The 25,062-nt window shown below is 38.4% G+C and overlaps 1 protein-coding gene across 3 annotated transcripts; it reads left to right on the forward strand.

Moving 5' to 3' along the window:
* The first annotated feature begins 1,737 nt into the window (after positions 1 to 1,737).
* On the forward strand, positions 1,738 to 21,056 carry LOC108144530 (ATP-binding cassette sub-family A member 13). 3 transcript variants are annotated; one of them, XM_017269499.2, is made up of 15 exons: positions 1,738 to 2,065; positions 9,298 to 9,683; positions 9,755 to 9,897; positions 10,384 to 10,467; positions 10,524 to 10,664; positions 10,750 to 10,797; positions 11,260 to 11,399; positions 11,467 to 12,482; positions 12,546 to 12,666; positions 12,933 to 13,123; positions 13,192 to 13,529; positions 14,472 to 15,124; positions 15,689 to 16,941; positions 17,809 to 18,514; positions 19,284 to 21,056. In XM_017269499.2, the coding sequence occupies exons 2-15, from the start codon at positions 9,382 to 9,384 to the stop codon at positions 20,154 to 20,156; spliced, it is 6,009 nt and encodes a 2,002-aa protein (XP_017124988.1). In that variant the 5' UTR covers positions 1,738 to 2,065; positions 9,298 to 9,381; the 3' UTR covers positions 20,157 to 21,056. The 3 variants fall into 3 exon arrangements, with proteins under 3 accessions (XP_017124988.1, XP_017124978.1, XP_017124997.1); XM_017269489.2 differs by having other exon boundaries at positions 1,738 to 2,061; XM_017269508.2 differs by lacking the exon at positions 10,750 to 10,797 and having other exon boundaries at positions 1,739 to 2,061.
* Positions 21,057 to 25,062: the final 4,006 nt, after the last annotated feature.

Consider the following 25,062-nt stretch of genomic DNA (forward strand, 5'->3'; position numbering starts at 1 on the left):
TTATTTTTTTTTTTTTTTTACGATTTTTGCCATAATGACTTTGAGCATTATGCGCAACTGATACGCAGCCAAGCGCAACTTTTGGACATTTTAACGTGGCCTGGGTCCGTGGACATGGACATATGGACATGGAGAACCGACTGAGAATGAGAACGGTTCTGGTTGGCAAAATTCCGGGTCCGGGGAAGAAGCGGGGCAATCTGGTCGTGGTCCAAACGAGTGGGTGGTGACGCAGATCACTGGGTGCTTTTGATTTCAGATTCAAAAGCACTTGGCAATTGTTTGCGCTCTCCGACAGGAATTTCCATATGTCCACCAGTATCTAGTTTCCACTGAGGAAATCATTCTTATTTAAATTCAGTGATTAGCAGGGTCTAGATGCATTATCACTGGCGGTCTTAGTTTGATATATTTATATATTATCTATCTTAAGTATGTTTTCTTATGCCTCTGCCTAACTTGAAATCTTCGATTTTTTTTAAGAAAATCTAAACATTATGGAACATTTTTTTCAAGCAAAGTTAATAACTTACAAATATCAAATGTACAACATTTATATAGAAACTTTTTATATATATGCAATATTGTTTATATTAAAGCCTTTGCAACGCATTTAAAACTAAAATAACATTGAATTTCTAAAAGCTTAACAAGTTTAGACAGTTCAAAAATATGAACTTTTTTTTTGTATCGATTTCCCAAAAAGTTTTTGAAATAAAAAGTAATTAATGTATAATTATGAAAAATATGTTTAAAAAATTTACGCAAACAGTGTATAATATATATATTTATTTATTTTATTCTTTACATCACTTGACGTTTATTTAAAAATGTATTATTGAATCAAATCGTATTCCCTCGATTTGATTAGTTCTGTCAACTCATTGGCGTGTTTATGTCATTCTTGGGTTCCGATCCATTAGCGTAGGCCCCGGAATCGCTCCAGGCCAGGTACAAAGTGCGCGCGTTTTAGCCCTCTTTATACGGCCGACTGGCTCTCGAAATTGGCACTAATTCGTGGGGATTCAGGTTTCGGGAAGGGTTTTTATGCATATTTTGGCATCTCATTGGATATAAGTACAGTTGTCCGATGGCACAGGGCTGCAATTAGTGCTTTCCAAAAAGACCGGCTAATTAAATCTTTTTACTGCGTGTCACGCGCACGCAACTGGGAAATAAAGCCACAAACAAAAGAACAGTTAGAAGCAGTGTGTTTTTATAAAAGGGGGTTTTGGAAACACAGATATTCAAACAGGTTTTCAATAAGTGTTTTAGCACAAGCCATTAACTAGTTACAAGTTCTGACAACTCCAGGTAAAGTGTCGATTTCGATTTTTAAGATGATTTTTCAAGGTAGTGGTTGCTTTTAAATTTAGAACGCGAATTCTTCAGCTTTACGTGGCTTAAGAAACAATTTTTATATTAAACAATGTTTCCAGTTTGATTAATATTTAAAGACAGAAAAGACATGCTTTTCTGACGTTGCTTATGCCTGATATGTTATTTCAGTTACATATCCTTTAGGGAGTCGTTAGGTCCTAACCCCTTTCATACGCCCATGAGCTGAGCAGGCAACATGTTGCTGGTGTGACGATCGGCAGCAACATGTTGCCGCCCACACGCAACAACAACGAAGTTGGAAGTTGGCGATCGACGTCGACGATCGACGGCGACGTCGGTAGCGGCAGCGGCAAAACTGGGAGCGGAATTAAATAATTTTCCGTAAGCGCGTTTAGTCAAGCTCAGTTCAATTGCGGCCAGCTTTGTTGGCGGACGTCTCATGCGGCATTTACTATAAACTATACCAAAAAAAAAATAACAAAACCGAAATCTTCTTGCATTTTTTTTCCCTGTGCTAACTGTGCGAAAGAGAGGGAACACCTAGAAAAAGCGAAACCAGAAATGAGCAGATAAAATCTAAAAAAAAAAAAACAGCCGTGTGTGAAGTAAACAATTGCAGTGACCGAAAAACCTTTAAACGAAAATAAAAACAAAGGAAATACCAGCAAAGAAGAACCAGAAGCAGCGGCAACTAAAGAAAACAACAACTCGATTAACTTGGTTAGTAAGTCACCAAGCTTTTTTTTTTGTTATTATAGTTGTTTTTAAGTAGCTTTTTCATACCTTTGGCACTGCAGCAACTTGCAACATCAAAGCAGCAACAGCTGTTTTCAATTTAGGTTCACAGAAAAGAAAACTCACTAATTTCAATTAAATTTTGGGTTGGGACTCTTAATTATAAATATATAAATATAGTTTTTGCAAAAAAATAACATTTTCTAATGTAACAAGTCGAATTAAAAACATCGTCAAATTAAATTGTGTGGTATTATCTTTTAAATAGGATTTATTGAAGTCCCAAATAAATTATTACCTATTTTATTATTTAATGCGGAGTCGAAAGACAGTAAAATACTTTTCTTACACTTCTGTCAATATTTCCTTCTGTCATTTAAATACCCAATGAACAAGATAGCGTTTTTTTCATATTCTAAACACCCAATCGATCATAATTTTTTTCTCTGCAATTTTTGGGTGTTTGTTTGGTATCTGACGTTTCTGGTTTTTGAGGTTTCTTGGCACGTTTTTCGACGTTGCTGTTGTTATAAATGCTCTTCAAAAAGGGCTGGCCAAAACAAAAAGGAAGGAGCAAAACAAAAGCGTTGGACAATTTGTCCATACAAAATACTATATTTCTCACACCAACAACAGTTGTAAATATACATATGTAGTTAAAAGCCGAATGGGCAACACAAAAAAGAAGTGCAAAAGTCGCCGCGATAACCGATGAAAGTGAAAACGCTGAAGACAACAAACAAAAGGCAGTGTAAATACCCTAAATTATAAATCGTTATTTGGAAAGTACACACAAATAAGTACAGTACTTCACTTAAAAAAAACCTAAAATATGAATATTAAATTAATGATCCAAATAACATTTTTATTTTGTTTAATCAAGATCAATTATATCTTCGGCTAATACTTATTTTATGTATTTTCTTTTAAAGCAAATACAAAAAAAAAGTTATTGATTAATTTTTTGTTCATAAGTAACTATGCTTTAAGACTAAAGTTTTTGAATACTTTACCGTAAGCAATATTTAAATACATATCAACGTATTATATTCTTCTTTCTTTTATATTTTAAAATTGCTAACAACAAGCTTTAGAATACGATCGTTTTTTGCAGGGCATAAATTTAATTTGCATAGCCAAGTAATTAACACGTTGTTAGTGTTATACGGACAATTTTTCCTGTAGGGTATTCGTCATGGTTTGTTTTCCATCAATCGAATCTAAAGTTTAAAAGTTACAAAAGCTAGACGTGTGAAATTTCTGACAATTAGCCATGTGAAACATGAAGATGGAGTCTTCTCAAGTTAAGATGCATTAGTAGTTATTTTATTTATAGATCTTTTAAACATCTATCATTAAGGTGTAAAAAATGTATTACTTACTTTACTTACTTACTTTACTTTACCTACATATAGTAGTTATTTTAACAATTGCAATAATAATTTTTTTTTTGCAAGGCAAAGAGGTATAGGTTTAAAACAATTTCACTGTCAAAAGTGTAACGTTATGTTTGTTGTGATTAATATAATTACCTAATACTAATGCAAAAATTAGTTAAATTAAGTTGAATTTTTTGATGAGAGTCTTCAATTGTGCAGTGTAACGCCAGGACAGTTAATTAAACAAATAAATTGTCTATAAGTATAGTTAGAATTCTGGTTTCGTCTTCCGTTTCCTAAGCGTCTGGCGATTATCGCTGGCATTACCATAAAATCTTTTAGCATACCGCTGGCCAAGGCCCAGAGCGTTATTATCAGACTGGTTACTGGCTATTTATCCAGACTTAATTGCATTGCAAGTTTTTGCACATGTAAGCAGCGACCTTGCTGGCTGCTGATCAGGCTTAAAAAGCGAAAAAGCAACAAGCAGCCGTCGCACATAAATAAATAAATAAATAAAAAGCAAGCAGCATTTCCTATGCCCAACCGAATGGGTTTTATAAATAAAATATGCGGCAGAATCTACATGCGACTGGAAATATAATTATAGCCAACTCTGTGCCGGTTCTTGCCGACTCATGCTGATCGGTTGATCGAGCGATTCGATGTGATTCGATACGATCCCGAGCTGAAGTTTAAGTTGAAGTTAAATCAGAAGTCTGAACGGGTGGAAAACGGGTGCGTTTTAAAACGCTTCACTGCCGGCAATCGCGTTTTCGACAGCTGGATAGAAACTACCGTTAAAAGCAGTATTATAATTTTATTGTATATATTAAGTGCAAGAAATTTTTTTGTTAAACAGGAAACACTGTTGCATTTATTTAAAAATATTATTTTTAAAGTTCCTTAAATCTTTTTAAGAGTAAGCTTAAGTAAATAAATAACAATCATAGGATTCTATCATTTTTGTTTAAAAAAAATACAAAAATATATTGAAAAACGAATAGAAGTCAAAGTGTTTGCGACTCCACGCTCTTAAAAATTTTGAATTTTAATGTCATTCAACTTGTAATATATTAATCAAATCAGATTAAAATATGTTTACGTTGAAAATAAAAAATGTACTACCAAAACGGCTAAAGTTAATAAAAGAAATGCCAGGAAATACCAGAATAAAATGCAAAAAATAATACAATCAATTTATTTATGATATGGAACGCAGTTAAAATACCTAGAGATAAATTGGTGCATAAATTGCACTAGAAACCCGGCAAAAACGCGTGCGATTTTAAACGCCTAGCCACACGCGATTTAATCACATTCCCCCCGGAAAAATTGGTTGGGGGGATAAATTCTAAAAGATTTCCATGTAAAATTTAAGTGGGACAATAATCAAAACAAAATGCATTACACAAAACCATTTAAAGGGTGAGCGGATCGCGGTGGCGCACACTCAACAAACTAGTTTCTCCTTATTTATATTTACTTTGATACCACTATTTTCGTTTCGTTAGCGCGACTTGCTAGTTTTTGCGATTAGTGAAGACTCATGGTCAAGGTCGCGCTAAAATCCGAGTTAGCCAATAGATCGATGATAAATTGTGGCTAGAACCACTCAAATCGGCAGTTGTCTGGCGGAGTTTTATGTTTATGCTGATTAGGGAACACGGGGAGAAAAACTAGTTACATTTTCTAAATTTAAAAAATTTCATATTTTAAACCTTTATTGGTTACATATTAACATATATATATTTGGATACTTTTTAATATATCTATTTGAATGTTTTTTAAATTATTAAAGCCTAACAATAATATTTGCACAACTTAACAGTGCCATATAGAAGAAGAATATAAGAAAAAAAAAACAGTTTTGTAAACGGTAGTTAATAATGGTGTTTAATTTTTTCATGAAATGGCTTATCATACTAGAAACTTATTTTTTTTTTTATAAATAAATTGAATATGCTTAAAGAACTTAAACTTTTTTCTGTGTTCACTTTATTGGTTATTAGTGGTTTTCAGGGAGGAGAAGCACTAAAGGTGACCAAGGTGGGTCGAGTTCTCACCTCAAATAGTGGGTCTGTCAGTGGGTCTGTCAGTTAAGGCCAGCTATGATGGATATGCAAATAGATTATAAAAATAAATATATATATATATATACACACAAATTACAACTGTAAGAACTTAAAGTTTTCTCGTTATATATTTATTTATTTGCTTTGTTTCATGTTCTGTGTAATAAATTGATGATTTAAAAAATTATCTTTATTGTTCAAATTGAACATACTAAATAAAACCAGTTGAAATGCATATTCTTGATTTTAGATTCGGTATGCTGTGGTGATATAACATATTTTTAATCTGATTAGACTAAGTCTTAAGTCTTAAATAGGTGGCTCCATGAAGACTTAGAATGAGCTTTCGATTAAGCAGCACTTAAGTGATGTCTGGGGTAATTCCAGGGATTCATTTGCATCTTGAGTAACTAAACGTGATCTAAACAAGTTTTAAGACAATAATAAAATGGGCAGGCAACACGGGGGGGTCTGGAAATCGCATCGAAATCGAGTTTCGCAACTGCATCAGATTCGCAGCTTTATTTTAATTAGCCCAAAAGCTGGTATTAGTTTCGGTTTTGCGGGTACCTAAAAAGTACTCGAAAAACATCTGGTTATAATGGCCCGGGGGGTATACTACCCACTGGTTACTGCTTACTGGTTAATGGTTACTGGTTACTGGGAGGAGGTGAAGGGGAATACGTGTCTCGAGTGTCTAATTGCCGCTGGAATCGCAGGAATTAACACATTTAAATTTGGCCGTTTTCTTCCTCGAACTGGAATGGAATGGCAAAGTTGTGGGTGACTTTACCTGCTAATTAAAGCCACTACTGCAATGCATCATTTTACTTCTTTGCAAAAACTACCTTGTAATTATCAGCTCAAAAATTCCCGACCGACTTGCCAAGCGCCGTTCCCGCTGATAAGTGGATCGTAAATAAACAAATGCTATATAGTATATATATATATATAATATATATATTTTGTTGGCCCAGTTTTCCAGCGGTGGGAAACTGGAGCGATCGGTTCACGCAACATTAACCGGGGATCAATCGAGTATTAGATAATCCCCGGCGATGATGACATTGGCGCGACTGCAACATTATGCTACAGGCCATTGACTAATCAGCAAATGCAACTGAAAGTGAGTTTGGAACTGGAACTAAATCTGGTATTTTGCTAGATCTGGTTCCATAAGCTTTGCCAAACGAGTCGCCGGCCAACTTGGAATTTAGTTTGGTGTGTTTAGAAACATACAAATTAATTTTGTACAATTATATCACACTTTAAAGTTGCATTTAACTCATTTCATTTTACCATTTCGTGTATTCATTCAGGAATATGTCTATGTTGTTTGTTTTAATTAAAAATGCCTATTGTTTACCCTTCGTTATATTTTATATATTTCAAAATGGTTTTGTTTTTTTTTTAATGTTTTAAATTTAAATTTAATTTCATATTATTTTTTATCTAGCTAGTGTTTTTATTTTTTGAAAATATTTTGTAAAGATGAAACTGGTGAATATCAAAATATAATAACTTAATCATCCGTATATATAAGTTTACGTATATATATATAAATAATGTCTATTCTAAAATTGTAAAAAGGTTGTACAAATTGACGTCTTAGAGATATTTTTGCTTAAAGTCTTACTAGCCAAAGTTAGTTTAAGCAATGTATAAGCCAGTGTATTTTATGCCGAAGTACCCTGAGCCAGATTTTAGTTTCTGTTTATATTTCCACACATCTTAATATTCTTTTGTCTCGCCGCTAGAGATTTTCCCACTTTGATTCAAGTCCCCAGCCAAAAGTCAAAAGTCAGAGAGTTTCAGCGTTACTCTCTGTGTATATACTTATATATATATATATATATATATATATTTATTTTCGATCGAGCCGAAGTTGATTGGCATCTTGGCAGACAGTTGGCAAGATCATCGGGTGGCGTTCATCAAAATTCACAGGCCGAGCTTTGCATGCGAGACATACAATCAAACAAACGAATACAAAAAACAAGAATAAACGCTCTTTTATTGGTTGGCTGTACGTCTATTTGATTTGTAACTGGTTTCGCGAAGTTCGACATAGTCCGGGTCATAAATCGGACTTCCATTTGCCTGCCGGGTAATGGACGCGGCTCATCTTTCATCCACACTTGACACAAATGGACAGCTGGGCGCCATAACGCCATAACGATCTGAGGCACCTTCACCTCCTGGCTGAGCCATAACTCTTTGGCCGATCTCCCAGTTTTACGAGGGCCTAAACCTTGGTCGGGGCTACAACAGAACTTCACAAGCACAAGGAACTCATATTTTAAAAATTTCTCTTGGTACTCAAGTGCCAATCATTTTTTCAACATTTTTAAGTTACTTTACTAAGAAAATCTTTTAATAATTTCTTTATTTCTAATAATAAAATCTTATTTTCGATTCATAAATATTGTATTTTTCATAATGTTTTTTTTTTTTTTTTTAGTTTTTATTTAATTTTTAGTTTTAATTAAGTAAGTTGAGTTTCATATGATGATGGATATTTAAATACAACAATTTGAAATGAAAGCATACAGCACAATAAAATTATTTAAAATACTAATTGAAAATGGTTATCAATAGGTTTTTAAAGATTTTTTGATAATATGGCTTATAACTTTAAGTCTTAACGTTGTAGCCCTTCAAAAAGTATATAAAAAGTATATAAAAAATGTATAATGCCTTTTTTTATGTCAGCTCAAAGCATTCAAAGAGCTAAGATGGAATAGATATAAAAACTTATGTTAAGCAAAGTCTTATTTTCTAACAAATATAGATATGACATTTTTTCGCTTTATAATTACTTAGAACAAAGGAAATTAAAAACTTTTACTTACTCTTTTCGGTTGATTGTCAATAAAGCTGAAGTGCCTGCTTAATCAGTGACTCAGATTTACCCGGCGAATAATTTAATTCCAATTACAAAAGCAGGCTTTTTAAATAATTGTCAACAAATGGCATTTACTGGCGCCGATAAAATAGAGTGTTGAGGGGACGGAAAGGGGCTCTTAGCTCTTCGATTGCCACCGGGAAGCATTTTTCCCGACAAGGCGAACCACTAAATAGCCCGAATTAGCAATGCGGCGAACGGCACAAAGGCGGTTAACAAAGCAAACAGGGTTTAGTTATGCTGGGGAAGCGATATCCGGAGATATGCGATCTACCTATCTGCCTCCACAATTAACACCCAACACTCTTCCGCTGCCAAATGAAGTAAAAATATCTATTGGTGTATTTAGTTTGCCACTTTATTGAGTAGGAATAAGTAAATGTCACATTCACAACACTAAACTTTATTTAAATGTTTATTGCTTAGAATGTCACACAAATCTCAAGTCTTTCGTCTACAAAATATCTGAATCATTTAAAAAACTGTACTCTTTGCTTACATAGTTACTTACCAATAGATATTATTATTACTCACTCTGTTTGCATTAGTAAATGTTCGTGCTTCGCTTATGAAATATATAATATTATGTTTTGTTTTTGTTATTAATTATTATAATTATGTATTAAAAATATAATATTACAAAACTTTCTAATTACACAATATAACAACATATATAGAAGTTAAACTTCATAAAAGGAAAATCCGTTGGACACTTGAAATCAAGCGAGTTATTTTCGTTGTCACACTGACATTTGTGTAGGAATTATATATTTAGCTAACCTTTTTTTTTTTTTTTAAATAATCGAAGAACTATGAAGAACTATGCCAAAAATTGACTGTGTTTTTTATTCTCCTTACGCAGACGACAAAGATGCCCGAGTGATCGAGCCGAATCAGCGATCGCCAGTGGGAATAGTTCAAGAAATCAGAGGAGAGGTTCTTCGCGATGAGGATGCACCTGAGTGGACGCGAAGTGCGGGAGCTGTTCCGCAAGGATCTGCTGGTGCGATGGCGCCAGAAGGGACTCAGCCTGATCCTGCTGGTCTGGCCGGTGTTGATCTTCATGCTGCTCTACCTGATCCGCCTCAAGTACGGATCGGAGGAGGTGGAGGCCTGCCAGTACCCCACCCGCCTGCTGCCCACTAAGAACCAGGTGATTCCCGCCGCCTTCTCCTACATCTGCAGCATTGAGAACCGCTGCCAGCCGGCGCAGCCATACGAGGAGTACTCCCACTGGAAGGAGGCACCGTAAGATGTCCCTACATATATATATATATATACATATATCCTTGATCCAGTTAGTTATCCCTCCATTTCAGACTGCACTCCGTGATCGATGTGGTCAACGCCTTCGTCACCGACGAACGACTCCACAAGGCCGTCGTCGAGCTGGCCGAGAAGGCCAACTTTGTGTCGGCTATTACCACGCTGATCACCAGCGATCGACTCGATATCATTCGAAGTAAGTACAATACCTTACAATTAGTATTTACAAGTGGTAGCCGGAATCAGCTTAACATTTAGTGCAACTAGGGGTATTTACCATATAATGTTTATGGCCCTGATCCTTTTTGATCTCATCAGAGACCCACTTTCCTGAGCTTGACCTATGTAGAAACACGATTTCAAAGTAGTGGGCAATTAAGTCTTTATTAATTTCCACTAGAATATGTTTACATTTTGCATCAAAATTTGTTATATTTACGTTTTGATTGCTAAACTCAAATTTATGGTTATTTATAATTTTTCTTTAAAACTAGGTTTTTAATTCAAAATTAAACAAAATATGTTTTTATACTTTATAAAGATTTCTAATGCGAAAGGTTTAACGTTCCATAGCCCAATTTTATCAAACAAAGATTTAATGTTTTAAGTAGTTTTAAGTCTTGCAAAAGTTCGTTGCTCTGCACATTTAAAAACCTTTTTCTTTTTTTTATTTCCTTTGCAGGTAACATAAGTGAAATAATTTCTCTGGTGCCCGAAATTGAACGACGCATGAACTATAGCTTCGACATAAAGCATTTGTTTTCGAGTATGTTCAAAGCTAACCCCTGTGATCCCGGTAATCTCAACCGATTCTTTTCGCAGATCGCGAAACCTTTGTAAAACTGGGAGTCCTACTGTGCGGTCATCCTTTCCCCAACACCGACACGATACCGCTGGTCAACGAAATCCTGGAATCGGAGGACTTTAGCCAGGCCAATGACGCGGAACTTGATGCAATGCCGAGTGAGTTTAACCTCTCCACAGCGGAGATCTCTTCCAGGAAAATATCAGAAACTTTAAATTGCCAACCATGTTGATCTGCCTCCAGACCGTCGTCGTCGTCGATCCGAAAATCTACCCACGGACTGGAGGCCAAGTGAGCATGATCAGAGATCTTTCTATTATAAAAAATTTTCTTATAACTTTATAAATTACTAACTTTCTTTTCTACATCGGCTAAATATGGCTTTTATGGTTATATTTTTCTTGGCATTGCTTTGCTTTATGATTACAGTTCTTTTTAAAGGCCTTCAATCAGCTTTCTCTTTTAAAATGTTCTTTGATTTTTGCTCATTAGATTTTCATTTAACTAAGTTGGCAATCAAATTTGAAAATCTTAAATTATTTATCTGAATTTTTAGATAAAGTGAGACTAACAATAAGTTAAGAAATATTATTTTAAGCCTAAAACTATTATTAAAACTATTATTTTCAACTGTCACATAGTTGGCGAACATATATGGGCTTCTAATTTTGCTTCTATGATAAACTTGGGGAACTTGGAACATTTTATCTTCTTTTTAAGTTTCTTTTATATTTAAAACTAATTTATTCCCAGCCAAATACTGCAAGCGCCTCTACCTGGACGTGACTTCCACGAACCAGGGCAAACTCACCTGGAACACCATCAAACCGATTATCCAGGGTCGGATTCTGTACACCCCCGCAAATGTTGCGACCAATAGCGTGGTGAAGTTCGTAAGTTGTATCTGGGAAATCCTTTGCGAAAATGTTCACTTAAATGTACCGCTTTCGTGTGCCACAGAGTAATGCCACTTTTGAGGAGCTGGACAGGCTGAAGCAGCTGTCACGGGCAGCAGCCACTATTCTGACCAAACTGCACACGAATGCCACCTTCCAGGAGGCCTTCGACGGTCTGCTCAAGCTGGCCAAATCGCCACTGGTCAAAAGTTTGGTGGGCGATGACTTCGATATCGGGGAAATCGAGCGGGTGTTCCAATATATCCGCACCAATCAGCTGATATACGATATCCTCACAACGGTGGCCGATCTGATGGACTGCGTATCGGCGGATCGCTTTGAGGCTGTCGACAGTGTGGAGGAGCTGCAGAGGAGGGCCTACGAACTGAATCAGAACAAGCTCTTCCTGGCCGCCCTCAATCTGGAGGATGTGGCACTGAAGCAGTCCTCCTACCGCCTGCACATGGATACCGATAATACGCAGCCCACGTTCGAGAACCGCAATCGATTCTGGTTCCCCGGCCCAGCCGATAGTATGGTAATTGATCTCAAATACCATCGTGGCTTTGTCCAGCTGAAGCAAATGGTCGATCTGGGCATTATCAAGAGCAAACGAGAGGAGGCTGGTTTTCCGCCCGAAGAGGAGAACCCCGAAAGTGGGCGATCTCTAAGCAGTCTCTTCAGCATCAAGCATGTGGAGTCCGATGAGGATGATGATGATGACGATGAGGATGATCTCGATCTCAGTTTGGAGGAAAGCGGTGACGAGCAGGCCACCCAAAAGGCGGCAGATGATCAGGAGGCCACCACAATTCCTTCATCACCGAAAGATGAGGATACTGAGGGGGTCACCACAAGAGAAGAAGGGGTCACCACAGATCAGCCAACGCTGAATGGTGACGCCAACCTTCTACTGCTCAACAATGAAGATGTTCTCAAACGTTCGAAGCGCCAGGGTATACTCGATTTACTTGGAGGATTTGGCTCATCTGGAGATGCCAGTAAAAAGAACAAATTCGAAGTAGATAATATGCAGTTCTACACCAAGCAGTTTCCCTATCCCGCCTTCCTGAACGATGTGTAAGTGGGAGGACATTACAACTTAACTAGCTACTTTACCATTTCTATCATTTTGAATTCAAGCTTCAAACGTGGCCTGCACTTGTCCCAAGGTGTTCAGGTGGCCTATCTACTGGGTCTGGTGGTGTTTGTGGCCCTTTGTGTGCGGGAACGCATCTGGATGCGGGAAAGCCGTAATAGCATGGTGAGTAGAAAATTTGGTAACGAAATGGGGGGTTATTTTTGAAACCTTTGATCAAGCTAATATCAATGGACAGGTGACTCTTATTTAGAAAACTTTGCAGATAATTATAAGTTTGAATCTTGAGGTTTTTTGGGAAGTAACATTATGTTTTAATGGGGTTTCTTATGGGTGATTTATTGAATCTCCTTAGATATAAATACTTAACTAAAAATCAGGCAATTGATTTCATGAACAGTACTATAGAACCTCCACTATTCAATCCATAGTTAATGCGATCGATGGGTCTGAAGGCACATTCCGAGCTGGTGGCCTGGGCCTTAATAAGTTTCCTGGAGCTCTGTGTGATCTTTGTGCTGATCAGTGCGGTCCTGTACAGTGGCGGCATTTTGGGATACACCAACTGGTTCTTCATGATGTTCTACTGCCTGAGCTTTGGCATTTGTTTGATTTCTTTTTGGTAAGGAAAGCCATATCATGGCATATCATTATATAGACTACATCTATTTATCACCCCTCCCCCCCCAGTTACATGTGTTCGAACTTCTTCAATTCGGCCAACATTGGGGCTGTGGCCTCGGCCCTAATGTTTTTCATTAGCCTGTGCCCCTTTATCATCGTGCTGATGTTCGATGCCAAGCTGAGCGTGTTCGAGAGCCTCCTGGTGGACCTGTCCTTCACCACGGCCTTCGCCAAGGGCTGGGGCGAGCTGATGCGGATGGAGCTGCAGCAGAAGGGCCTGACCCTGGGCCATCTCGTCCAGGTGGGCCCTGCCAGGAGCGAGTGCGCCATGGCGCTGCTCATGTTCCTGCTCGACTTTCTGCTATATGCGGTCATCGGACTGGCCTATCAGCGGTTCAAGAAGAGTGAGTATGGGTCAAATGATTGATTTCACAGTGAAACATTTCTAGGATTTTAAAACTGCAGTTTAGATTCTTATCAAAACTAGTATTTAAAACGAAACTACAAACTAAGATTTAAATGCAGATTTTTAGATACTTTAGCCACAAGACTTAAAAGATATACCATATCCAAATCGAATGTCTGTGAGAAAAGTTATGGAATTAAAACTGGAGGTGTTTAGTCAGTTTTCTGCAAAGCTATTTTTATTTTAAATTTAGAAAGGGGTTACATCATAAAAATGACCAAATTTTGAAACGAAACTACAAACCAAGATTTAAATGCAGATTTTTAGATACTTTAGCCACAAGACTTTAAAGATATACCACATCCAAATCGAATGTCTGAAAGAAAAGTTATGGAATTAAAACTGGAGGTGTTTAGTCAGTTTTCTGCAAAGCTATTTTTTTTTTTAATTTAGAAAGGGGTTAAATCATAAAAATGACCAAAATTTGAAACGAAACTACAAACCAAGATTTAAATGCAGATTTTTAGATACTTTAGCCACAAGACTTTAAAGATATACCACATCCAAATCGAATGTCTGTGAGAAAAGTTATGGAATTAAAACTGGAGGTGTTAAGTCAGTTTTCTGCAAAGCTATTTTTTTTTTAAATTTAGAAAGGGGTTACATCATAAAAATGACCAAAATTTGAAACGAAACTACAAACCAAGATTTAAATGCAGATTTTTAGATACTTTAGCCACAAGACTTAAAAGATATACCATATCCAAATCGAATGTCTGTGAGAAAAGTAATGGAATTAAAACTGGAGGTGTTTGGTCAGTTGGATGATATAAATGTAAAATTTAAATAGGTGTTGACAAGTGTTGAAGAGTACCTACATTTTTAGCGCTGCAAACTGTTTTAAAAGGCTATGCATATTAATTATTTATTGATTTGCCAGATAACTATAGCTTCGTGAAGGTCAGTCGCTCGCAATTGGATGACAAACTGGGCGCCTCACTGGCCAATGTGACCAAATTGTATGGCAGCAAGTGTGCCGTGTCCAATTTGAGCCTGGACTTTGCCCGCAACCAGGTGAGCTGTCTGCTGGGTCGCAATGGAGCCGGGAAGAGCACGGTGATCAAGCTGCTCACGGGGCAGATCCGGCAGAGCAGCGGCAAGGTCCTGTTGACCGGCGAGCACCAGGTGGGCGTCTGCTGGCAGGATAACATCCTCATACCCACGCTGACGGCCCGAGAGCACCTGCAGCTGTATGCCCAGATCAAGCTGCCACCGGGCGATGGTGGTGGTGCCGAGGAGGTGCACAGCGAGGTGGCCCGAACCCTCCAGAGCCTCAACTTTGGCCAGCACGAGTCCTATCCCGCCTGGCAGCTGTCCGGCGGCTATAGACGACGCCTCTGCGTGGCCATCGCCTTCATCGCCTCGCCCAGCGTGGTCATCCTGGACGAACCCTGCAACGGGGTGGACGCCAAGGCCAGGAAGGACATCTGGCAGCTGATCGAGCGACTGCGCCAGGGAAGGGCCGTCATCTTTGCCACCCACTTCCTGGACGAGGCCAAGTACCTTAGCGACTCGCTGGTTATCATGCGGAATGTGAGTGTGCAAAAAAGGCATATTGCCGACCTTTTACATAACTTTGGGCCCAGTACCAACCAGCTTCTATTTCATTTAAACTTCCTTTTCACCGAATTTTGTTACTATTACTGTATTAGCCGAAGGGTTTTATAAAATAATGTCAAATCTATAATTGATTTGAAAATGATTCGAAGAACCTTTGGAGTTGTTGCTAAAAAAAAAAGTTACATAATTATAATCAGGGACCAAAAACAATAAACTTCACAAACAAATTTAATTTTTAATCTTGTCTACAAATTGTAAAAAGAATATATGCTCAGAAAAAGATCATTTATAATTTGCCAAATCTTTTTTATTGGTGTATTTGTTACTTGTGTATGGAAATAAGAAAAGTTGAATTGAAAACAAACTAGCGTGAAAATCGTTTTTGGCTTTCTTGGTGATTATGTGATAGTAATACAGTTTCTTAATTCGATAAAATGTTAGAAATACATAGTTTAAATCAATGTAAATTCTTGTTGATAGGTTTTAAATGCATGGATTTTGTATTGTCCAATTAACCCTTTTATAATATATTTACAGGGTCGCATTATTGCCCAGCACAGTCGCAGTTCGCTGCAGCAATTGTGCACCTCCAGCTACAGCATTCGGATGCGCTGTGCCGATGCCACCGGAGTGGCTCACATTGTGCAGCGGGCGCAGCAGCTGCTGCCCCAGAGCCAGGTGCTCCACTCCGGAGTGGCCGACCAGCCGCACAGCCTGACGATCAGTGCCAGCTATGCGGAGCACCTGACACCCGGAGCCGTTGAGTTCCTAGAGCTGCTGCAGTCCCAGGAGGCAGCTGGCGGAGTGGCGGATGTCGAGCTGACCAGTAGCTCCAGCCTGGAGCAAGAATTCGAGCAGTTGAACAGGAGGAGTGGCCAGGAGGAACCTTTGACCGCCCGGCGGATCAATGGCGCATCGCCTGCGATCAATGCTGCCGAGGATCCACCCAACGCCTGCCAGCAGTTCCGCCTTCTGATGGGCAAGCGACTGCGGCACCTGTCTCGCAACTACCGCCTCCTGCTCTACGTCCTCCTGCTGCCCGCTCTTTTCGAGCTGTGCGCCATGTGGTTCGTCAGCTACCGCCTGGAGGATGACTTCGACACCGTCCTACCGCTGAGTCGATCGCTGTACCCGAAATCCGCTCAGTTTTTGTCACAGGAGCTGGCCAATGGCTTCACCGAGAAACTGTATCCCCGCATGAGGGCATCCTGTGATGAGTTGGGCGAATGTAGGGAGTTCAATAGCTCAGAAAATGCCTACGATTGGGTCATCGGCTCGTGGGATGAGTACCGCGAGCGGCGCTATGGTGGCTATGGGCTAAATGGATCGGGAGCAACAGTGTGGTACAATAACAAGGGCTACCACTCCATGGTCGCCTGGCTAAACGATCTCAATTCGGAGCTGTTGCGCACTACCTTAAACGACTCCGACTACGGCATCCTCACGCTGAACGAACCCTGGAAACTGGGCTACTCCGAACTGAGCACCAGTTCGATTCTTCGCCAGGCGGGCGATGGATCCATGGTCTTTATCCTGCTGATTGCCTTCGGCTTGGTGGTGGCCGCCGCTTCGGTGTATCTGGTCAACGAGAGGGTCAATGGCGAAAAGCTGCAGCAGAGGCTGTGCGGCGTGAGTGCCGTGACATACTGGCTGGTGGCCTTCGTGTGGGACTACCTGGTGATGATCCTGGGTCTGATTGTCTGCCTCGCCGTCATCCTGATGTTCGGGATGCCCGTTTTCGTCGACCGCCAGCAGCTGGTGGGCATCATTGGGCTAACGTTGGCCTTCAGGTGAGTCCTGGAAAACTTTAGATGATATCAAATAGCTCACTGGTTTATTTCAATCTATAATGTGACTGTTTGGGAAATAAATATCTGAAATGTATTTAACTAAAATTTAAATCATTTTAAAAAATAATGTTAGTATGCATGAAAACAATGAAGCTCCATTTCTAAATCCAATATTTTTTAATTTGATTACATTTTCTAATATTTAATATGATTTTGATTTCATATTTATATACAAAATATGAAATTATTTAGTTATTTATTATCACTATTCCATTTTTTTTACCGGCTTATAAAAACGTAATCCATTTTAAACCTAACTATTATTCATACTGAACAATATTTTATGCATTAATTCAAATGTTTTTATATTAAATCAGGCCTTTTTATATGGATTGTTTAAGATATTTTATTTTCACTGTTTCTTTATTATTTAGTGAACACTGAACTAAAACTATTTTTAACTTTAATATTAGGCGTAAAAAACAAACAGAACCCATTTTTAAATGCCATATCGTTGAAATGTTAAAATATTGAATCAAACAATTCAAAATGCTTTACAATTGACATTAGGATTTTTTTGTATTAAATTTGAATACAGAACTTAAGTTTATGATTCATTTTTGTTTACTATTCTATTTATTTTTCTTTATGACAGTAAACGATATTTAACTTTAATATTATCATTCAAAACATATAAGACCCATTTAAAATCAAATTTCTATATAAATTTAATTATTTTAATATTAAATCATGCAACAAAATATATTTTGCGTATGTATTATTATTTCATATTTGACTTACATACGAACTATGAAACTTATCTTTGAATAGCGAGATATTTATTTAAATTATTCCAATTTTTTATAGCTTCGCTTGCGTTCCGGCTGTCCATGTGGCCGAGAAGATATTCAGCGACTCGAGCATCGCCATCGTGTCGATCTTCTGCGCCAACCTCATCATCCCGCTGGCCACCATGGGCATTGTCCTCATCCTGGGCGTGGTGGGCGATGGTCCGGCGTGGGATAGCTGGCGGCACGCCCTCAACCAGGCCTTCCTCATCTTTCCCATCCATGCGCTGGGCGATGGCTTCCTGGAGCTGTGCAAGAACTATATGGTGGCCTTGATGTTCCGGCGCTACGACATCGACTCGTACAAGCATCCGCTGGCCAGCGACCTGCTCGGGCGCCACTTCACCGCTCTGTTGGTGGTGGGCGTGGCCGCCCTCATCCTCAACGTCCTCATCGAGTGGCATCTGCTGCGGCGATTGTGGCAGCGCGTGGAGCGCATGATGGACTGCACCTATCGCAGGGAGCTGGACAAGCTGGGCCAGCTGAAACTGGTCAACATCCAGAGCATCTTCAAGAGCTGCGTGGCCGCCGGCGAGGCTGTCCGGGCGGAGAACCTCTGGCTGGCCTACCGCCGCGGACGGTATGCGGTGCGCCAAGTGCACTTCAGTGTCCAGAAGGGCGAGTGCTTCGGTTTGCTGGGCAAGAACGGGGCCGGGAAATCGACCATCTTTAAGATACTCACCGGACAACTGCAGCCCAATGTGGGGCACATCTACTTCGAGCAGGTGGGTTCCATCTTTTGAGGCCTATTTACACATAAATTACAATTTCCTAACTTTAATTTTATAACTTACATTTTTGTTTTAAGTTATAAGTTAATTTGTCGAGTAGCAAAAAAAAAAACAAATTTGTAATGCTTTAATGCACTACTTCCAAAGGATTTAGAAGAAAAAATACTTTGTCTTATTACAAATGATTTAAATTTTATATATTTATGAGAAAACCAATATAATAATTTGTTGTTGATTTTTATAAATTACTCATACGCAATGTAGCCTATGTATTTGTGGAGTACCAATGGCTAAATGCACAATTTGTATTTATGTACTTTGTAAATAAGCCGCGTAATTAATTCATTATTTTAATTCCTTGTAAATAATTTGTTAATTTAGTACTAAATTAGGTAAGGTTTATTATTACTTGTCACTCATACGCAGTGTTGCCTATTTTTGAAATGATGTATGCAAATGTAAATTTAAAATGATTCTGTTGCCTTCCATTTAATACGAATTCATAGTTTTGTCGATTTTTGATCAGCTCTCCCATGCCATTTCGTCGTATAAAAAAATTTGAAAAGTCCTTACTACGAATCAGTTTGACAAGTAATCAAATTACAAAATTGACAAGTTGATGACTGACAAAGAGATGTTAAGCATTTGTTATGTTTATAGTAAACTTTGAATATACCTTTGTATGTAATAATCATACGAGGCGTTGCCTGTTTTTTGTATTTTACAATTTTTAAGTGATTTGTTTTGTATATTTATTTTGCAGCCCGGAGTTTCGTACTGTCCGCAGAGCAATCCGCTGGATCCGCTGCTCACGACGAGCGAGTGCATCCGCTTCTACGGCCGCCTGCGTGGCATTCGGGATTTGGATCTATTTCTGGACCGCGTGCTGGACACGTACGAGCTGCGTCCATACAAGGACATCCAGGTGCGGAACCTGAGTGGTGGAAACAGGCGCAAACTCACAGTGGCCGTCACCTGTTGCGGCTCCACGCCCACCATCTTGATGGACGAGCCGACTAGCGACATGGATCCGGTTACCCGGGACATGGTCTATGCCACCATTGAGCAGTTGCTCTTGGCTCGCCGAGCCGTGGTGCTCACCTCGCACTCGGTGTCGGAAATCGAGCATCTGTGCCACCGGGTGGCGGTACTGCGGGCAGGTCAAGTGATCGCCAGCGATAGTCCGGCGCGGCTGAAGGCCGAGCACGGTGGCTACTATGCAGTGACCTGCTTCTGCGGCCCCGCCCAACAGGCCATCCTCTCGAGAAGCCTCAATCAGCGACTGCCGGGATTGCGGGATCTGCAGCACTGTGGCCACAGCCTGAGGTTCCTCGTGCGGATCCGATCGCCCGGCACTCTGGGCGATGCACCGCTCCTCTCGGAACTCTTCGCCATCCTGCGAGATCTCTGCGTGGATGTGGCCCGCTTTTCGCTGACTCCCTGTCGTTTCGAAACCGTTTTCGAGCGAATCCTCGACAGCTGCGAGACGAATGGCACCACTTCCAATGGCGTCCACAAGGAGCAACAGCAGCAGCAGCAGGATCATGGGAAGGATTTGCCCAGCAAATCGGCTGCAGTTGAGGGCTCCCTGGAAACCGGTTACATTCACTGTGGCTACGAGGAGACGAGAACCTGAACGACAGTACAGCCATGTTCTCATTTCCAAGCCAAAAACGACTAAATTCAAATTACCTTGGTTTTTTTTTTTTGTTTTTCTTTAATAAAGGCTTTTATCTGTGACACAAGAAAAAGTTATATCAAAAATAATATGAATATAGAGTGCCCAAAATTATGGTAGAAATCTTTTTAAAAATATTAACGTAAGTTACTAAATGGGTATACTTAATTTGTTATGATTTATGTAAATTTTTAAGTTGGCTATCAAAACAGAAATATCATTAGCAAATTTTCATTGAGCTGCTACTATTATTTTGAGCAAAACTCTACTTTCGCATAAGTTACTTAGGTAAATATAACAAATTGAAGTGGAAATTTGAAACGGTTAAGGTACTTCTAAATCACAATTGTGTATGACGAATTGAGAATATGGCTGAATAGACATTTTATGTGGTTTGTACTGGTTTTTAATTTATGCATAAAATAATGTGATTATAAATCTGGTAGCTTTACAGTCAATTTTAAATATTATTAATACATAGTAGATGACTAAACTTTTAAAATTATATTCTAAAATCCGACACAAACCTGTAATTTTGAATCACAAATCCGATATTTTTGTATAATAGGTAGACAAGTTTTTTTTTTTGTGATAAGATCGGTTATGGCCGATCCAGTGATAATAATTCACTTACTTCCGGGTGTTCTGTTTAGCCATTAAGAGTCCCTTCCTTGCCCCAAAATATTATCTCCCATAGGTTTAACAAATTTGTATGTACTGTGCGCATAAATTTAAGACCAATCTAAATATATATATAGTTATTGTGTAAACGTCAAGAAGGAATCCCTATAGAATCTGGCAAAAGATTTGTGTTGCAATTCGATAATTATTAAAGTAAATGATGTTTATATCAATATATGTGATATATGTTGAACTAATATTTGATGGTGAATGGGAAAAGAAAAAGTGAGAGTGGACTTTAGAAAACTATGATACTAAATGCATTTTTAAAGTAATGAAAAAAATGCATCAAAACTTTATAGTGCAAAGACTAAGATTAGTAAGTATCATAAATACAAATTATATTAATTTAACCATGGGAATCAATATATTTTATGGTTTATTGAAATCGAACATTTTTCCATTCTATTTAAAAAATAAATAGGCTTAAAGCCAGAATTTAATATGAAAGCACATATCTTGAATGGCGGATTACGCAGCTGACCAAAATGAAATCAAAAGCCAAATTCGCTAGGTAAATAATATGCTCAAATGCGGTTAAAGCTGCATAATGCAACTGAATCGGCTTATCAGCCCGATGCAATTATTAAATTATCGTCGAATGCGGCAATCGCAGGATATCGGGGAAGAACGGAGTCCAACTTGTGCCGTCTCTATTTAATTAAGCTGTTTGAAAACGGCCAGTGGATGTGAGCAAAAAAAAGAGTGCAGTTATCGGGTCAAAAGCCAAAAAGTAATTAAACCAAAATGGTGTAACATTAACCAAAACGAGACCCCTCCCCTCACCCTTTTGCCATTGCCGTTATCACCGTTTGCCATTTGAATAGACGTTTTTGAAGTATTTTTTCCGAGAGAACTGGGAAAATTCGTTGGCCAAAGCGCTTTTATAATTTGGCTTTCCTTTTTTCCCCTCGCTTGCCTTTCGGTTGCCTTTGCTGGTCAGTTTAAACAAAAAAAAAAAAGTATGTTTTTTTTGGACGAAAGGATTAAATTAAATTCCATTTGGTTTGTGCTGCAAACTTAACGAACGCAGGTAAAAATTAAATCAGCGAAAAATCAACATAATTAAAAGCGTTCTGTGTGCGTTTTCCGTCCCTTCTTTTCATTTGTCCATTTCACACACACATTTTCTCGATTTTCCATTTTCACGTTTCAAAAAGCAGAAAACAAAGCGATGCATATCCAAATTAACAAGGTTCATGTGTGAGCTTTCATTGTTTTGTTTTTGGGATTTTCGCCTTGGAAAATCCAGGCCTCGGGCTGCCAAAGACAACAAAAACATTTATTTGTAAATCTAGCCAGATATTACCCATCTATACAGACCATATATAAATGCCCAGAGATTCCTGCATAATTTATGTCCCCTCATTAACTTGTTTTTTTTTCTCTTCATAATTATTCAATTATGCGTTTATTAAGTACGGAGTGGCGTTAAAAAATAGATGGAAAAAATCAAACCAATTTAATTGCGGCCCTAATGAAAATGCTAATAAATTAATATGAAATTATTTGTTTGTCCTTCCGCTTTAATTATGCACAGACATCGGATATGCAAATGTTTTTGCAAAAATTAAAACAGCGACCCGGAGACGCTATAAAAGCCAGTTAAAATAGTTTAAATTAAGTGAATTATACAATTTTAAATAAATGACAAATAAAATCTATTAAATAAAAGTAAAATAATCTATTTTTGTCTTTGGTATATGTTATTTACGTACTTACACTGTTATTTATTTTATTTTATCCACAGCAAATCATTAGAAAATCGATTTTGGGTCTTAGCTGTTGCGTTGCTTGTTCAAACATATTTTGCCAACTAATCAAATCAGAATCGGCCCATTCAAACTTCGATGATTAATACGACAGCCCCCTTGGGCCCGCTGTCTTTGGCCTTGTTGCCAATTTAAGGCTGATTACAATTCATCAAACGATGGGGTCGCACTGCGAGGCCTAAACAAACGAACTGGCCACAGAACTCTGTCCAACAAAGGGCTAAATGCCTTCAACACCAATTTGTTTACATGCCAGCCGCCCTCCCTTTTTCGGGTCCTTTTCGTCCTGATGGCGTTATTTATTGTTATCAGACACTCGAGCACATAAAACATTTTATCACTTGGCCCGAACAAAACAGGGTGCAAAAAAAGGGGAAAAGGGGAAAAGGTGGCGAGAGCCAAAGAGGAAAAACAGAAGCAAAAAAAAAAAAAAAAAAAATGATTATGCTGGGGAATAGGCCAGGCCAAATGGGGCGGCTTCGGGGCCAGGGGGCGTGGCAGGGGGCAGATACGGAGCCTCCGAAACTTCATCACTCAATGCGCCTCGATGCGAGTGTTGAATGCTGGACCGGAAACGGAAATAACGCGTCGTTGAACCCCAACCACCCCCAACACTGCCCCTTGACCCCAGGCCACATCCTTCACCTCATCCGGTCGCTCTATCTATCTTTAAGTAATTTGTGCGCTGGCCTCTATATACTCTTAAAAATACTTAACAGTGTCAAGTTCAAGTCTAATACCTACATAAAAATTGAAACAAATTAATTGAATTTATATATCTGTTTAATTACGAAATTAAATTTTTCGATTTTTAAATGAAAGGATTTTTTATAACTATTCGATTTGTAATCAAAATAGATTTTATGTAAATATTATATGTTTATATGTTGAGCAAACTTAAAATAAAATGTTTGCTTAAAATAGTATAGATTTATTAATATAGAAATCTTAATATTTATAATTTGAATTGAATGGGCAAGCCAATTATAAATTTGAAGGCATAAGTTATGGTAAAAATAGGAGTATAAAATGATTTTTCATACAAGTATTAAATGTTTAAGATAAATAAAAATCCCTACCTAGGTAATGTTTAGGTGTGGTTTTTTGCAGTGTAGACCAGCAAACCGGAAACGCCGACAAAAGCAGACTGGATGGGAAAACGCAAAGAAAGCGATAAACGAAAAAGCAACGGAAAAATCACATTTATGTCTAATAGTTTTTTTTGCGTCCCGGACTCACTTAGCCATGATTAATTAAGCCTGCAGCGCACGCCTAATGGCCATGGCACATGGAGCATAGAGCAGGACTCCCTGTCCGTTGCCATTACCGTCCTCATCCTCATCCTCATCCTCATCCTCATCCTCATCCTCATCCTCATCCTCATCCTCATCCTCATCCTCATCCTCATCCTCATCCTCATCCTCATCCTCATCCTCATCCTCATCCTCATCCTTAAGCCAATCCTTATCCCGTTTCCATTTTTTCTGGCCATCCAGTCCGGGCCATTGACCTTGGCAGCGAAGGCATTTGGACTAATTGGTAATGGGGCTGGGATGCGATGGAAATGGATTTATGAAAACGGAAAATGGCAAAACGGAAAATTAAAATGTTGCTGAATAGGGGGAGTGGGGCGGGTAGGGGAAGAGGGGCGGGGACGGGTCAAGGTCAATCCAAGCGGTCGGCTGACAAGGGTTAATGAGTCTGGGGGGTCTCGAACGGGGTCAATGATGATTGCACATTTTTCAGCATTGATTGCAAAATTTGAGAGGTCTTTTGAGGAATTTAAATTGATTCCCTCCTGTTAATTATGCATTTCTGATTTTGTAATCATGTTTTAGAAAAAGGCAAGACTCTGGCAGATTGCGTGACCCTAATTTGTTCGTTTTCTAGTCAGAGATCTAGGTCGCCGAGCTTAAAATACAAATGTTCCATTTTCAACAATAAGTAATTCATTTTATTTCAAGTTTGTTATTACTTGAAATCTATTTGTACATACTGAAGTTAAATTTTACCTTAAATTCAGCCAAAAAACGAACGTGATTAGAATCATTAAGCCAAACAAATAATAAACTAAATTAGTTATCAACTGTAATTAAATTGTCTAAAATAAATTGCTTGTTATTGTTTTCATAGGTTCAAATTAATTTACACACATCTGCGTATTAGTAGTTTTTAATTAGCCATATCCATTAATTCGTTTGATGTGCTGATAGGGATTTACAACAAAAAAGCAATAGTTGTGACAAATTTTGATTTAATACCAGCTAGCCTTGGCAGTCATTTACATCTAAAATCAAATTAAGCCAAATCCGTGTGTTGTTCTATTGCAAATTTATATTTGTTTTTTATACATACAAAATGACTAAAACGCAAGAATACATTTATTAGGGTTGATGGAAGTCTGGTGGTTT

The sequence above is a fragment of the Drosophila elegans genome, unplaced genomic scaffold (genome assembly GCF_018152505.1).
Source record: "Drosophila elegans isolate 14027-0461.03 unplaced genomic scaffold, ASM1815250v1 contig_149, whole genome shotgun sequence".
Taxonomy (NCBI): domain Eukaryota; kingdom Metazoa; phylum Arthropoda; class Insecta; order Diptera; family Drosophilidae; genus Drosophila; species Drosophila elegans.